General features: G+C 37.1%; 1 protein-coding gene across 21 annotated transcripts in view; it reads right to left on the bottom strand.

Moving 5' to 3' along the window:
• The window catches only part of TRPM3 (transient receptor potential cation channel subfamily M member 3), a gene marked incomplete at its 5' end in the record, with an annotated part of 803286 nt that overhangs the window by 225789 nt on the left and 564085 nt on the right, over positions 1–13412 (bottom strand). For all 21 annotated transcript variants that reach the window (XM_082843093.1, XM_082843094.1, XM_082843098.1 and 18 more), the window contains one exon: positions 739–910. In XM_082843093.1, the coding sequence (XP_082699219.1) occupies positions 739–910 (172 nt within the window). The remainder of the gene's footprint in view (positions 1–738; positions 911–13412) is intronic.

Below are 13412 nucleotides of genomic sequence, written 5' to 3'. Positions count from 1 at the left end.
GTGAGGAAGGTCAGTAGATTATTTTCATACCTCTACCACATTTAAATGCAAGCCACTGAGTGTGCTGGGGAGCGTTGCTGTTTTTACAATGCTACCTTCTCATAGTTAAATGTGTACACGATAAATACTGCATAGAACACATAAGTACTTAATAGTATCATTTCAGTGTAACTATGGGCTAAGTATTATGTGGTACCCAAAAATACACACATATATCTAAATATATAGGTATCTAGAGACAGTGAATGAATACATACATAAAATTAAGAGACAGAATTAGTTTCATCAACATGGTTACACATTATGCTTTAGTTTAGACAATGTCAGTTCCCTTGAAATGCCTTCGCACAGCCAGATCTATGCTAAGATCAAAACCTGTTTTTTTTTTCTTTTTTTCTTTTCTTTAGCCACCAAAAATAGCTTAATAAATAGAAAAAAACTTCTCCAGGGTGCTTTTCCTCCTTAGAGTATTGTGTAAAAGATGTAGAAAAAAGTTTGGAAGGAAAAGCTTATCTGCATTTATAAACCCCAGACAGGGTTGAATTTTTCACACATAATAAATGAGCTTGAGTCCACTAATTGTGTAAACACTTATTGCGCCTCCAATCATCCTCCTCTGGATGACTTCCTCTAATTCTAACCACTGGCCCAGTAGAAAGTGATCTATGTTCAAAATCTGCTCAAGTTTTCTCACTTTCAGCCTATTTGAAGGCTGAGTGGGAACAGTAGCCGACTTACTTGTATTTATCTTCTGGAGTGAAATATGCTTTTCCAGTTGTCTCCTAAGTTTCACCTCTGCTCCATACTTTCCGGTGGTCCCATTGTCGGCCAGAATGAAATGAGAATGCATGCTGTTGAGAACAGTGAGCTTGCTCATGGGGTTGGACATGGTCTGATATGGCCGGACAACCTGCAGAATTTCAAAAAAAGGGGCAAAGTCAGAGAAAAGAGTGAAAAATATGAAAAGGAGAACCAGACAGACAGGAATGAGAGAGAGAGAAGGGAAATCAATTCTTTGGTACAGTGAAAGGATAGTCTACATCCTCCTCCTAATACTGTTTTGGGTAGAAGCAAGATTTACAGTAAGTATTCCATTAATTTTCTGGATTCATACAGAAATGAGAGTTTGTGCTTTCACTGTACTCAAAAACTGGCAAGTGAATGTCTGTTTCATTTTGAAGTTGACTGTTTATATGCTGATGAACCAAAAATAATTTTTAAATTTAGCTATTTTGTTTCTTTCTTTCTCCTCTCCTTCATGTCCATACATCTAATAGGCAGAGAAGAGCAACCATGATTCTGGAGTACAGTGGAGGATGGGGAGTGGAGGGTGGAGAATGGGGTCAGGGGTGATCTTCTTTGTCAAGCCCATTCAGCAATCTGAAGGTCTGTTATTTAAACAGACCTTAAGACACCTTAAGGTGTCTTATTAGACACCTTAAGTGGAAATGCTGAATGTAAAATAACTGTATCATGATATAAATAAAAATCAGGTTCACATTGTTCATCTCGTCTTAAATTTTTGTTGTGTTATTTTAATTTCATGGTGAATCAGACTACCTGAAACAGAACAATCCTTAGTATGGTCTTTCAGACTTTTGATCTGAAAAGAAAAACAAAACCTATTGTGCGCCAGTTGCTTTATATACATTATCTATACTCCTTGCAACAATCCTGCAAAGTAGATGTTATGTTTATTTTGTAGATGAAGGAACAGAGATGGAGATTAAGTAGGTTTTACAAGAGTTTACCACGCTCAGAACCAGAAATCACAACCAGGTCTGCCTGATTCCAAAATCTATGCTTATTCATTCCCCTTTCCCAAACTGCTTAGACACAATGGAAACAAGATGACGTGTTGGAAACCTACTCCTAAAACATTTAGGCAGAAATTTCACTCAAGACTATGAAAAGGAACATTTAACCAACTCACTGTTACACGGTGTCCATACAGTTATTTCTGTACTGTATCACTGAAATTGACAAGACAGAAATAAATGCTAAGGGACTTTTATTTCTGTGCCTTTATGCAGTGTATACATTAATTATAGAGTTGAGATGCACTTGTTCATTTTAAGTATATAATAACTCATCAGGCAAAGCTGTAGTTTGCTAAAGGAATTTAGCAAAGTAGTTTGCTAAAGGAATTACAAAGTGATTCAGTAAAGACAGCATCAGTAGAAAAGATCTCATAAAAGCCATATTTTACACCTTGATGCTGATTCAAAACCCCACATTTCTGTATGCCTGGCAAACAGAATCTACTCAATGAATAGTGAATGGATTAATTCAAAAGACTTGAGACAGACATGCTTTTATTAAAAGTTGAAAAATAAAAACCCCCTCTTATCTGAATTGTTTGGGAATTGATCTAATCTAAATTTAAAATGGGTAATTCTGAGCTTTTGAAATATCTTTCAGACCTTTTAATAAATGTCCCTATTTGTTAATATACCATTAATATACCATTAATTCACAGCTTATTCTAGATGGCTCTCATTTATAAAGGAAGCCTATAAATTTGTGATTATTGTTTCCAGTAATCACATGGAGCAGTGTTCAATTACCCCTTTGTCTAGATGAGTGAATGAGAGTACCCCCTGAACTACAGAGAGAGTGGTTGGCTAACCCCATCCTGAGTTCTTTTATCACTGGAAGAGTAGGTTGCTTGTGGTTAAAATTCCCATTTTGCTGTTACGCATTTTTGATCATAAAACATTCATTCTATAACAGAGTGCAAGTTAATAAATATTAATGCTTTGTTGAAAAAGGCTTAGCAGAAAGACTTTCTCCTATTCTTAAAGTACCTCTGCACTGTACTTTTGGATAAAAGAAAAAGCTTTAGTTTACTGTTTTCTCTTTCCTAACGGCAGTTCCCCAAGGCTCCATGCCAAGAAGGAGGGAACCCCAAAACAGTTCTGTGAGGGGCATGGGACAGTGGATTTTCTAGAGGTTAAACTATTTGTGATGGAGAACTCCAGACACTTGTTCTAGATGAGATACGGGGCACGTTTTCGAATTCTTGGGAGCTTAATTAAAGACCACCAGTGAAAGTGATGTTTTCAAACAAATAAAGGAGTGAAAATGATTCTGGGTCAACCTGACTTAATCACCACAATCTGAGAATAAAAGAACACAATTAAATCATCTGACTATATTCTATATATCTGTTTCCCCCACCACAGGATTCTAAGGACATTGGTGCTTCAGCCTTCTGAGTTTTGACCTTCGTTTCTTGTGAAACACGGTGCACCAGCTCTTTGGGAATACGGTACATTTGAATTAATCATGATAAGAGGATCAAGTTTACAGTGTCACTCATGAATTTTAATGTCTTCATCTTACTGCTCCCCATTTCTTTGGATCTTATGTTAAAGTAAGTTAAAGGTAGTTATATTTTGCCAGCGATTTTTTCTGCCGAATAATGGAGGACATAAATCCAAAAAATAAGTTAAATGTCCTAAATTATTTTCCAGTCATCATTGGAGGAAGGTATGTTGAATCCTGGAACAATCATGAACGTTTGAGGCATGGAAATCTCTTTGAATCCCAGTTCTGTCAATGGCTGTGTGAATCTGAGTCTCACATTTTTAATCTGTAAAAGAGAAATGATAAAACCACTTACCTCATGGGGGTTAGATGAGATTATATGTGCAAAGTACCTGGCACCATGCCTGGCTCCTAGTAGGCAATCTACAAATGTGAATTTCTTCTCAAGTCCTGCTTTAGCTTAACAACTATAAACTGATTTTCCAGTTGCAAACTAGTGACCAACATGAAACGATGGGAGACAATTCAGTCACTTTTGTTTTACACAGGGATTTAAATCAATCAATATGAGTAAAGAAAACAAATTTATCAGTTGCCAAAATATGCAAAGTGGGTTTTTTTTGCATGTCCTCCTAGGTCATTTAAGACGGTGATATTCTGGAAATATTTGTTGATTAACTGCAAAGTTGGAAATAACTTCCCAAATACTTCAGAGGAATGCATTTTGGTCTAACTTGTCTACAAAATACACTTAATATTCTTCATAACAAACATACCAGCAGTCTATTTTTGTTCAAGTTACAATTTGCATTTCTACAAAAGATTTGCTGATCTTCCTGTTAAGTTTTTCAAATAGAAAAAAATAATGCCTTTGTATCACATGAATACAAATGAATTTTTCCTTCTGACAAAATTTTAGAGGTAATGTAAAACTTTTATTGTTAAGAGCAAACATAAAAAGGACTTTTTTGGAAATGTGTGTGTGTGTGTCTGTGTGTGTGTGCATGTGCATGTTTGCATAGCAAGAACAATTGTGACCTGTAGGTATACAGATTACTCTAGCACGTTTCTCAGCCAGTGTTTCCTGGGAGAATCAAGCCCTAATGCTCTGCAGTATTCATTGTATGTAATGGATCACCTTCTCTCCTAAGAATATAGGGTGGTCCATGTTATGTACCATCCTTGAGAGAACTGAGAAGAGAGTCATTCAAATAATTTTCTGTGTTTTGTAGCTCAAATGAGGAATCTGGGTTGGGAAAGACTGAATTGTGTCTGAAAGGACTACATATCAAGTGATCTTTCATGATTGGTAACTACATTGGTATCTATACCTAGAAGGGAAATCTGCTTAGAAATGGATTTTAGATACTTAGTATTTCACTCATTAATCTATTGTACACGCTTTGTATTGGCTGATTGGTAAAGCTCTAGTTCTAAGGCCTCTGTGTACCTTGATTTTGCAACAAAGAGGGAATGTAATAGAAGCTGTTCAAGAAGTTAATGAGGTGGAGGGCCTTTATATAAGATATTTGTAGGGCCATTATCATTGCCAGGAGAGAACCAATCTAGAGACACTGCGGAGAAACTGAACATCATTCGTGTGTTGGTGCAGCGTGCTGCGTTTATTTTACTTGGATGGGCTGAAATCGATCATTTGAGAGCTGATCTAGACACCTGCTGGAGTTTTCCTAGCTATTTTCATGCATGTTCTGGTCTCACCCAGGAGTACTTAGTAGGCAGTCAGGAGATGGGACTTCAAGTTCTAGTTCCCCTGACTACTTTTGTGAACTTGGGCAAGTCTTCAAATTTATTCATTCATTCGTTCACACACCCATTCAGAATTTCTCTAGGAAATGTATGTGATAAGTATTGGACTGGCTTGAGGAGACATATAATCTTGCATCTTATCTCAAATAAATATTCAAAATATATTAATCAAAAGAAACTTTTTGGAGGGTGGTTTTCTCATCTGTAAGGTAGAGGATTTGACTATAAATTCTGAAGGCTTTCTACCTCTAAAATTGAGTCTGTACAGTCTGTATTAAAAAATACATTTGCCTTTTCCAAGTTAGCACAGAACAATGACCTTCTGTGTGTGCTGGCCACAAAAAAATTAGTTCGCTCATATCTTGGGGTCTCCTCCATTTTGTGGTGCTTTCCACGACGCAAGGGCAGTTTGGGTATCTGTGACTTCTTTCCTGAACAGAATTGAATTGAGTTAAATCAGGTTTCTGAGTCATCAATCACAGGCCTTCTGCAATCCCAGACGTTATTACCTGGTGAGGTGTGTGTCAACCTGCCCCAGGCAATACCAGGGTAGGGGATGTGTAGCCCACTGAGTCATTCTTTCCCTCCTAATAGCACCATGATTATAATTTAGGCAGGAAGAAAATTAGCATTCTTTGACTACTTACTGTATGCCAGGCACTGTGATAGACACTTTTACATGGATTAATCCATTTAATGCTTATTTTAAAGACAAAACTATAGAGGCTCAGAGAAGTAAAGCGTCTTGACAAGATCTGCCCCACTAACCTCACTGTTTCCTATAAATCGCATGTAGACCTTAAATTCCTTTACAGGGCAGGAGACATTTAGAGGAAAGACAGAGGACCCAGCCTGATTTTAAATTTATAAAGGATATTATGGTTGGTTTTGCTGCTGGACATTTTTGTCAGTGACTCAGCCGGGCATTAAAATCCTGCTGACAGCTGATCAGATTATTTCCAGATGAGTTCTCCAGAACTGTATAGGAGACAGAGGTCAGGAAAGGCACCAGCAGGCAGCAAAATGGGGTTTGTGCTTTGGAGAGAGAGACACAAAAGGAGTGGCAAGGTACTCTTCAGATCAGGCATGTGTTTCTGGGAGGAATGAGGGTATACTGCAGAGAAGTGGGAAACAACCTGTGTCTGAGGTAAAGAAACAAGGGGAATGAGAGAATGAAATAAAAAAAAAAAAGGCACTGTGTATCCTCAAAATCATAGCAAGGCCTGAGCTAGAGGGAACACTGGCTTGTTGTTTCCTATTCAGGAAGCTCAGCTGCAAGTCTAGGTATGAAGCATACCTGCAAGTCTTGTTGTTTCCTATTCAGGAAGCTCAGCTGCAAGTCTAGGTATGAAGCATACCTGCAAGTCTAGGTATGAAGTCATATTGAAACCCAGATGCTGACTCTCAGCTCAGCAATCCAAACAAGAAACCAGCAAACCCAGGGATCCATCTCTAAAGAATGCCCAGATACTTTAGCTGCATGACTCCCACTCAAATCCACAGGAAAACAACTGCATCTTTTTGCAGCACTTTGAAAATGTGTTCTTCACCTCACGGGCTGTAGAGCTGCCCCGTCCACATTTCAGGCTTTCTGCTCGAATAGGCTCGCCTCCCTCTGCCCTGTCCGGAGGTGAACTGTGTACCATTCAGATACAGGGCCTACTGGTTGTGGGAAAAGGCCTTGAGTTCTGAAAGGGGTTACTTGCTTTAGAAATCACCATGTATCAGTGGGGTGATTTTAAAATTTGTTCAGAAATTCTTTGAAAATCTTTCCTTGGTCTGGCTGGATTCAGTGACACACTTCTAAGCAGAATAAAACAGAAGTGATGGTGTGTGGCTTCCAAAACTAGGTCATAAGAGGGTTCCTCTTCACTCTCTCTTGGATCACCTACTCTGGGGGGAGCCAGTTGCCATGTTAATAAGGCAGCCTCCTGGAGAGATCCACATGGTGAAAACTCCTCCCAATAGCCATGTGAGTGAGTCATCTTGGAAGAGGGTACTGTAACCCCATTCAATCCTTCAGATGATGCAGCCCCAACTGACATCCTGACTGTGACCTTACGAGAGACCCCAAGCCAGAACTACCCAGCTAAGCCACTCACAAATTCCTGATCCACAGAAACGGTGATATAATGAATGTTTAAAGTCGTTAAGTTTTGGGGTAATCTGTTATATGGTGATAGATAACTAATATAATACTGCATTATTATTATCTTCTTGGAGACTTCAAAACATATTCTCTTCCCTCTACTCTGGATACACGGATGCATCATAATTTCATGACCTCCATTCTGCCCCATTCTGGTCCTCTAAGCTGCCTGGCATTCCATCCCTAGGCTCTGATCAGTTCTGGTTCCTATTCTACACTGGGGCTATGACTACCATCCTCCACGTTCCTCATACGTCTGACCCCAAACACTATCTCTCCTCATTTGGCAGATGATCTGACTCCTGTGTTTACACATTTGCCAGCTGGATGACCCAAGGCAGGTTATTTACCTTCTGGTCTCAGTGTCTCCATTTGTAAATGGAGATTAATAATGATTATAACTACCTCACTGGGTCATTTTTAGGATTCAATGAGATATAAAACTCATGAAATGATCCACATATGAACTCAAAAAAATGACAGTTGCTCTTATATGGAGAAGTAATATTGCATAATAGGTAAGAATATGATCTGGGGAATTGGATGGCTTAGGTTTACATCCCAGCTACATGATTTATTAGTTATATAACATTGGGCAAGTTACTTAATCTCATTGTGTTTAGTTTCACCATCAGTAAAATGGGAAGGATGATAGTGATACTAAAAATAGCAACTTCTGAGTGCCATTATGAGGATTAAATGACTATCTGTGTAAAGTGCTTAGATGGATGCCGATACTTATTAAACTCTACAATTGTGTTGATATTATCATTGTTGTTATTATTATTTCAGTGATAAATGATAAAACTCCAGCTAAACTTCAAAATCCTGCCATCAACTCTCTGCCTACATATTCTTTCCTCATCTCCTTCGGTTACAAGGGTACAGGTGGTTAATCTCCCCTTTAGCTCTGGACCCCATCACCTCAGGGCCACTCTAGGACTTATTTCATTAATTATCTCCTCTCCAACCCTAACTCCATTTCTACCATAAACTTATAAACAAACTCAGGTCTCTCCCATCTTGAAGAAAAAAATCCCTCAAATTATGGCTCCCTTTGGCTCCTCATGTCCCTTCTCCGCATCCCAGACAAACCTCTAAAAGGTAGTTTCTACTTGCCATCTCTACTTCTTTTTTTTCCTCCTCAACCCATTGAAATATGGCTTGATCCTCCATCATGCTTCTGAAACAGCTCTGACCAGTGATACCAATGATGTCTGTCTTGATCAACTCGATGAACACTTCTAAGTCCTTCTCTTCCTTAGACTCTCAGTTGTACTTGGCATTGCCCTTCACTCAGTCCTTCTAAAACACAGTCTTCCCTTGGCTTCTAAAACACTCCCTGGTTTTGCTCCTCCCTCTTAGCCCTTCCTCTGGTCTCCTTCGCAGGCTGCTTTTCCTCTGCTCAACCGTTAAATATTGGCTATCACCAGGATCCGGGATATCATCAGGCCCTCCTTTTCATCACTCTACATACTCTGCTGTATGTAGTGATCCATCCACTGCAGTGGCTTTAATTATCATCTATATGCAGATATCTTCTGAATCTAAGCGGGTAACCAGATCTTTCTCATTATCCTGCTGGACATTTTCACATAGATATTTCAAAGGAACTTTGAAATCAACATGTCCAAATCCAAACTCAACACTGTGTTTACTGAAACTGTATTACCCATGCAACTGAATGTAGCCCTGAACCTGAGTGTGGTCCAGGTTTAGCTAGCATTGGCTCCTTCATGACTGTAAAGACTTGGGTGGGTCTCCTTGTCTCAACTTCTCCTCTCACATCCTCTGAATATATCGTATCTAACCTAGTCATAGAAGTCTAATAAACTCCATGTAATAACACTCCTGGGAGGTTTTCTAAGCTTACAGTATGAAGTCACATTTGGCTTGCATCTGAAGTAAATGAAAAATGTACTGAGTTGAAAATGACACTAGAATTATCAATTGCATTATTAAACTTGATTTTTCTTGGCTTAAAATATAAAAATGACATCAAAAGAACACTTGCCAATTAAATGTAACAACTCTTAAAGCTTATAAAATTCTGAGAATATATCTACAGCTTAGGGAAGACAGAAGATATTGAACGTCAAGATAATTTAATAACCACATAAGATGATGCTTTGGAAATCTACCTTGTGTTTTCATCCCCAGGCTAAAATGAAAAGTGCTTTTTCTTGTGATCATGCCTAGATTTTTCATTTGCCATGTGTTTCGTTAATCTAAATTTGGGAAAAGACAAATCATAAAGGCTTCATAAACTGTTCAATTACTTGAAACAATTCTGGTCAGATTGTTTTCTAAAGCAAGAATCTAAGTCTGAAATGAGTCATATAAAAATCACAATTCATTGGAATTTCTTTCTTGACCTAACACTGGTGACACTTTCATAATCATCATTCCAGATTGAGAGTATTTAGGGACAAAGAAAAGGGCTCAGGTCACTCTCATTGAGTCTACTTTTGAGTTTAATTTACAGGCATAAGATATCTGCCAGTATCTCAACTAACAATAAAAACATAATATCATTAAATATTTTCTTATATATCACTTGGCATACTATTGGGTTGGACAAAAAGTTCATTCGGGGTTTCCCATAAGATTTTATGGGAAACCCCGAATGAACTTTTTGGCCAACCCAATACTAGTTAAGAGTATGGGCTTTGGAGACAGTGGATCTTGGCTTAGTTTTTTTTTTATGGAATAAAACATATCTCAGCAGGCTAATATATACAATCACAGAGAGCTTCCTCAAATATGAGCTCAATAAATTACAATTACTATTATGATTATGCTCATTGAAGTTGTATAAAATAGAGCAAATGTTTTATAGTCAACTTAGAGATGAAGAAATCAAATCTTATAAAGTTTAAGTGACATGTCAAGGCCTTATGTTCATGCAAAGTATTATGTTAGTGGTTACCATCAAACAAAGAAAACAATTTAATCCCTATTTTTGAGGAGTTTTTAATTAAGTAGGGGAAAAAGACAGTTGTGGGAGAACTACCATCAGGCATATGATATTGCGGGTGAAGTCAGGGAAGCCGTCTTGGTGGAAGGGAGCCTTGAGCTTAGTTTGATGGAAGTATAGGATTACGGGTTGCCATAGAAGAGAAGAGCAGTAGGAATAATATGGAGACATCACAGAGGTGGAGTTAACCTTAAGAGCTGAACAATATTCGTTTTCAGGTCTAATGGCAGGGCAAAAGATTGTTACTATCTCAGTATTCATAGCATTATTCTTCACCAAAGTCTGTTGTTTTTATCTATTAATTGAAAGATTTGGTTAAACAGAGTTGAAGGTATTTAAATTTAAAGAATCAAGGCTAGTTCTATCACTGAGTTGGGAGGATCATGCATCTTTCAAAGGGTTACACAAGAGCCTCTTCTCATTCCACATTTGTTTGTCTCCATCCCCAACGTGTAGAGGCTTCACCATCCACCTCCCAACTTGAGCTGCTACATAAGAAAATAGTTTTATATTCAGATACTTGGTTAAAAAATCCCTCAACTATAGTTACTATAGTATGATCAAGCTCTGTAATATGAGTAGAGATTAAGTTGTGGTAAAGTTGTGAACCAGATATAATTTATCATTATATTTTTTCCATAATGTTTATTTTCCCTGAAGCCTGAATTTCATCATGGCCAATCCATCTCCTCAATATTTATTGAGTACCTACTATGTGTGTGGCTCTAAGTTGAACTCAGAATCCAAAGACACATGCCTCATATCTTTAAAGTCTAGTTAAGAGATCAGACTTGAAAGGAAGTACATTTTTCAGAATATCTAGAAGCACACCCTAGGACAAATTAATCTTTCTTCTTTATTTTTAGGGCTAGTATTTGCCTTTATGGTGTCATTCCAAAGGTATATTCAAATTCTAAGATGAATAGCAACTGTGATGTCTACTACTTCTATCAATAAAATAACTCTAGTAGTACTTGAATTTTCAGCTTCTAAAAGTGCTCATCTGAGAGCCAGCCCCACAGAAACAAAATGATCTATATTTTCTATTGGTTTGGATATAAATCTACTGTAATAAAATATCTGGCATAAGATATAGAGCCTTTCTTTTATCCTTATTTTTTTATTTATTTCAAGTAAATTTCCTGGATTTCCCTTGACATTTACTTTGTGCCACTTCAATCTTATTCTGGAACATAGACATAGACTTGACCAAAAATGCAACAATCCTATTTTTTCAAATGATTGCATTTTGATAGAATTCTGAAGTGGTCAGGATTTTTAATAATATGTTGGTTGTTTTTCTCTGCTACCTGATGTCTGATCCTATAAGGTTTCCTTTTTGATGTTTATAACGTGTGTTTGTTTATATAAAATGTAAGAAAAAGGATAGAAGGTATTAAATCAAGCTAGCTATGGAAATTATTGTAACTACTTAAGAAGCTTACCAGACAACACTTCTGTTTTAATGAATTTTAGGGAGATTTTTACCAGTGACTACATATTTCACTCAAATACTTCTTTTTATGACAGCCTAACATCATATTCCTTTTAAACTATCATTTAAATTATACATTAGAATAATAAACACATATTTAAATGTCCCTCAAACTATGTCATAAATCCTGTATACCAAAAACAGCACTTTTGGGAATTCCCTGGCAGCCCAGTGGTTAGGACTCTTTGCTTTCACTGCCGAGGGCCTGGGTTCAATCCCTGGACAGAGAACTGAGATCCCACAAGCCACGTGGTGCAGCTAAATAAATAAATAGAAAAGAGGAAAGAATCTATAAGAAAGAGAAAATCACGATTGGAAAGTGAATCACCTAAAGAGGTCAGTACACAGATTAAAAAAAAAAATTAAATTAAAAAAACCTCACAAAAAACATCACTTTTGCTCCAAATAATTTACAACTTGAAAAACAAACTCTTATTATATAAGAGCCTGAGAAGTCCTATGTGTATTGTGGTTTCCCAATTTTGGGGGAAAAGCATGCCAGAGTGGTTGAAATTCAACAGATCTTGGTCAAAGATTTACTAAAAAATGAAAATACGATTGTTTTTCCTGTGCTCTCTACAACCTGCCAATTTTACTTCCTCTTCTCGGTCTCTCCGCAAGTTCACTTGGATCTTTGTGAGCCATGGCTTGCCTTTATTAGACCCCTGTGAGCAGGGACAATGAATGTGCACATTTTATTGAACTTATAAGTGGCTTTTTCTGCTCCCTGAACTGGGATCAAGTCTAGTTTTGAAGTCAGACAATGTAAGTAAGTCCCGTTGGCACAGGCATATGTAAGTTCCTATTGGCATAGAACAGGTAAAAAATACAGGGAGAAAGAAAAGAAGAATGAAAAAGAGGAGCACATGAGGAGGTGAAATCAGAGAAAAAAAGCTAGAATTGGAGGAAAATGAATTAGGGGTGATTCACCCAACCCAGCAAGGCAAGTAAATACATAATAAGTATTGTCTTTCCACAATCATACAGAAATAGAAGACAAACAAAATGACACAGAAAGGCAGTAGGCCAGCATTCTCTGCAAATGATTAGGCAACTGAGGTAATTATATGGTTACTCTATCTTGAATAAAGAAATAATCAGCCTTCATTTATTCATAGTTCATCTGCATGAGAAAGTTCCAAAACGGTTTTCCCCCCACAAAATTGAATAATAACAACTCAGGTTTACAAGAGAGATTCTGAAACTATGAACATTTAAAAATGACTTCTGAATCATCATGACATTTTAAATAGTTAATTCATTTGTTAATAAAATGAACTATTAGATGCTCTTGGTATTAGGGGGCATTTTAGCATATTCTAATTCTTTAAGAACTGTATTTGTTCTAGTTCGCAGCTGATATATACTTAAAAGCCAACTTGGAATCTAAGGCAAATATTAACCCAAATACGTTCCATCAAAGACTAGTCCCAGATACTTTGAAAAAATTAGTATTACTTTTCCAGTCGGTTCTGCCAACATAACACTTTGGGAATTGCTGCTTGAGATATTCAATTTTTGTATGATACAAAACAGCAAGTACATTTTAGTTAAGAGAATATTACACTGATAAAACTATCTCATTCCTTATTCTACATATTCTGGATAAATTCGTGTTTCTACATGTAATTTGGAAGCATAGATATGGACATTTCTTATCACTTAAAATAAAGTTATTTATCACTTAAATAAAGTTCTGAAGGATTCAAAGAGTGTTTATTTACTGCTTCCATTTCATGATCTTTGATTTTTAA

The sequence above is a fragment of the Leucopleurus acutus genome (genome assembly GCF_964270905.1).
Source record: "Leucopleurus acutus genome assembly, chromosome: 7".
Taxonomy (NCBI): Eukaryota; Metazoa; Chordata; class Mammalia; order Artiodactyla; family Delphinidae; genus Leucopleurus; species Leucopleurus acutus.
This window is presented reverse-complemented; position numbering and strand designations above follow the sequence as displayed.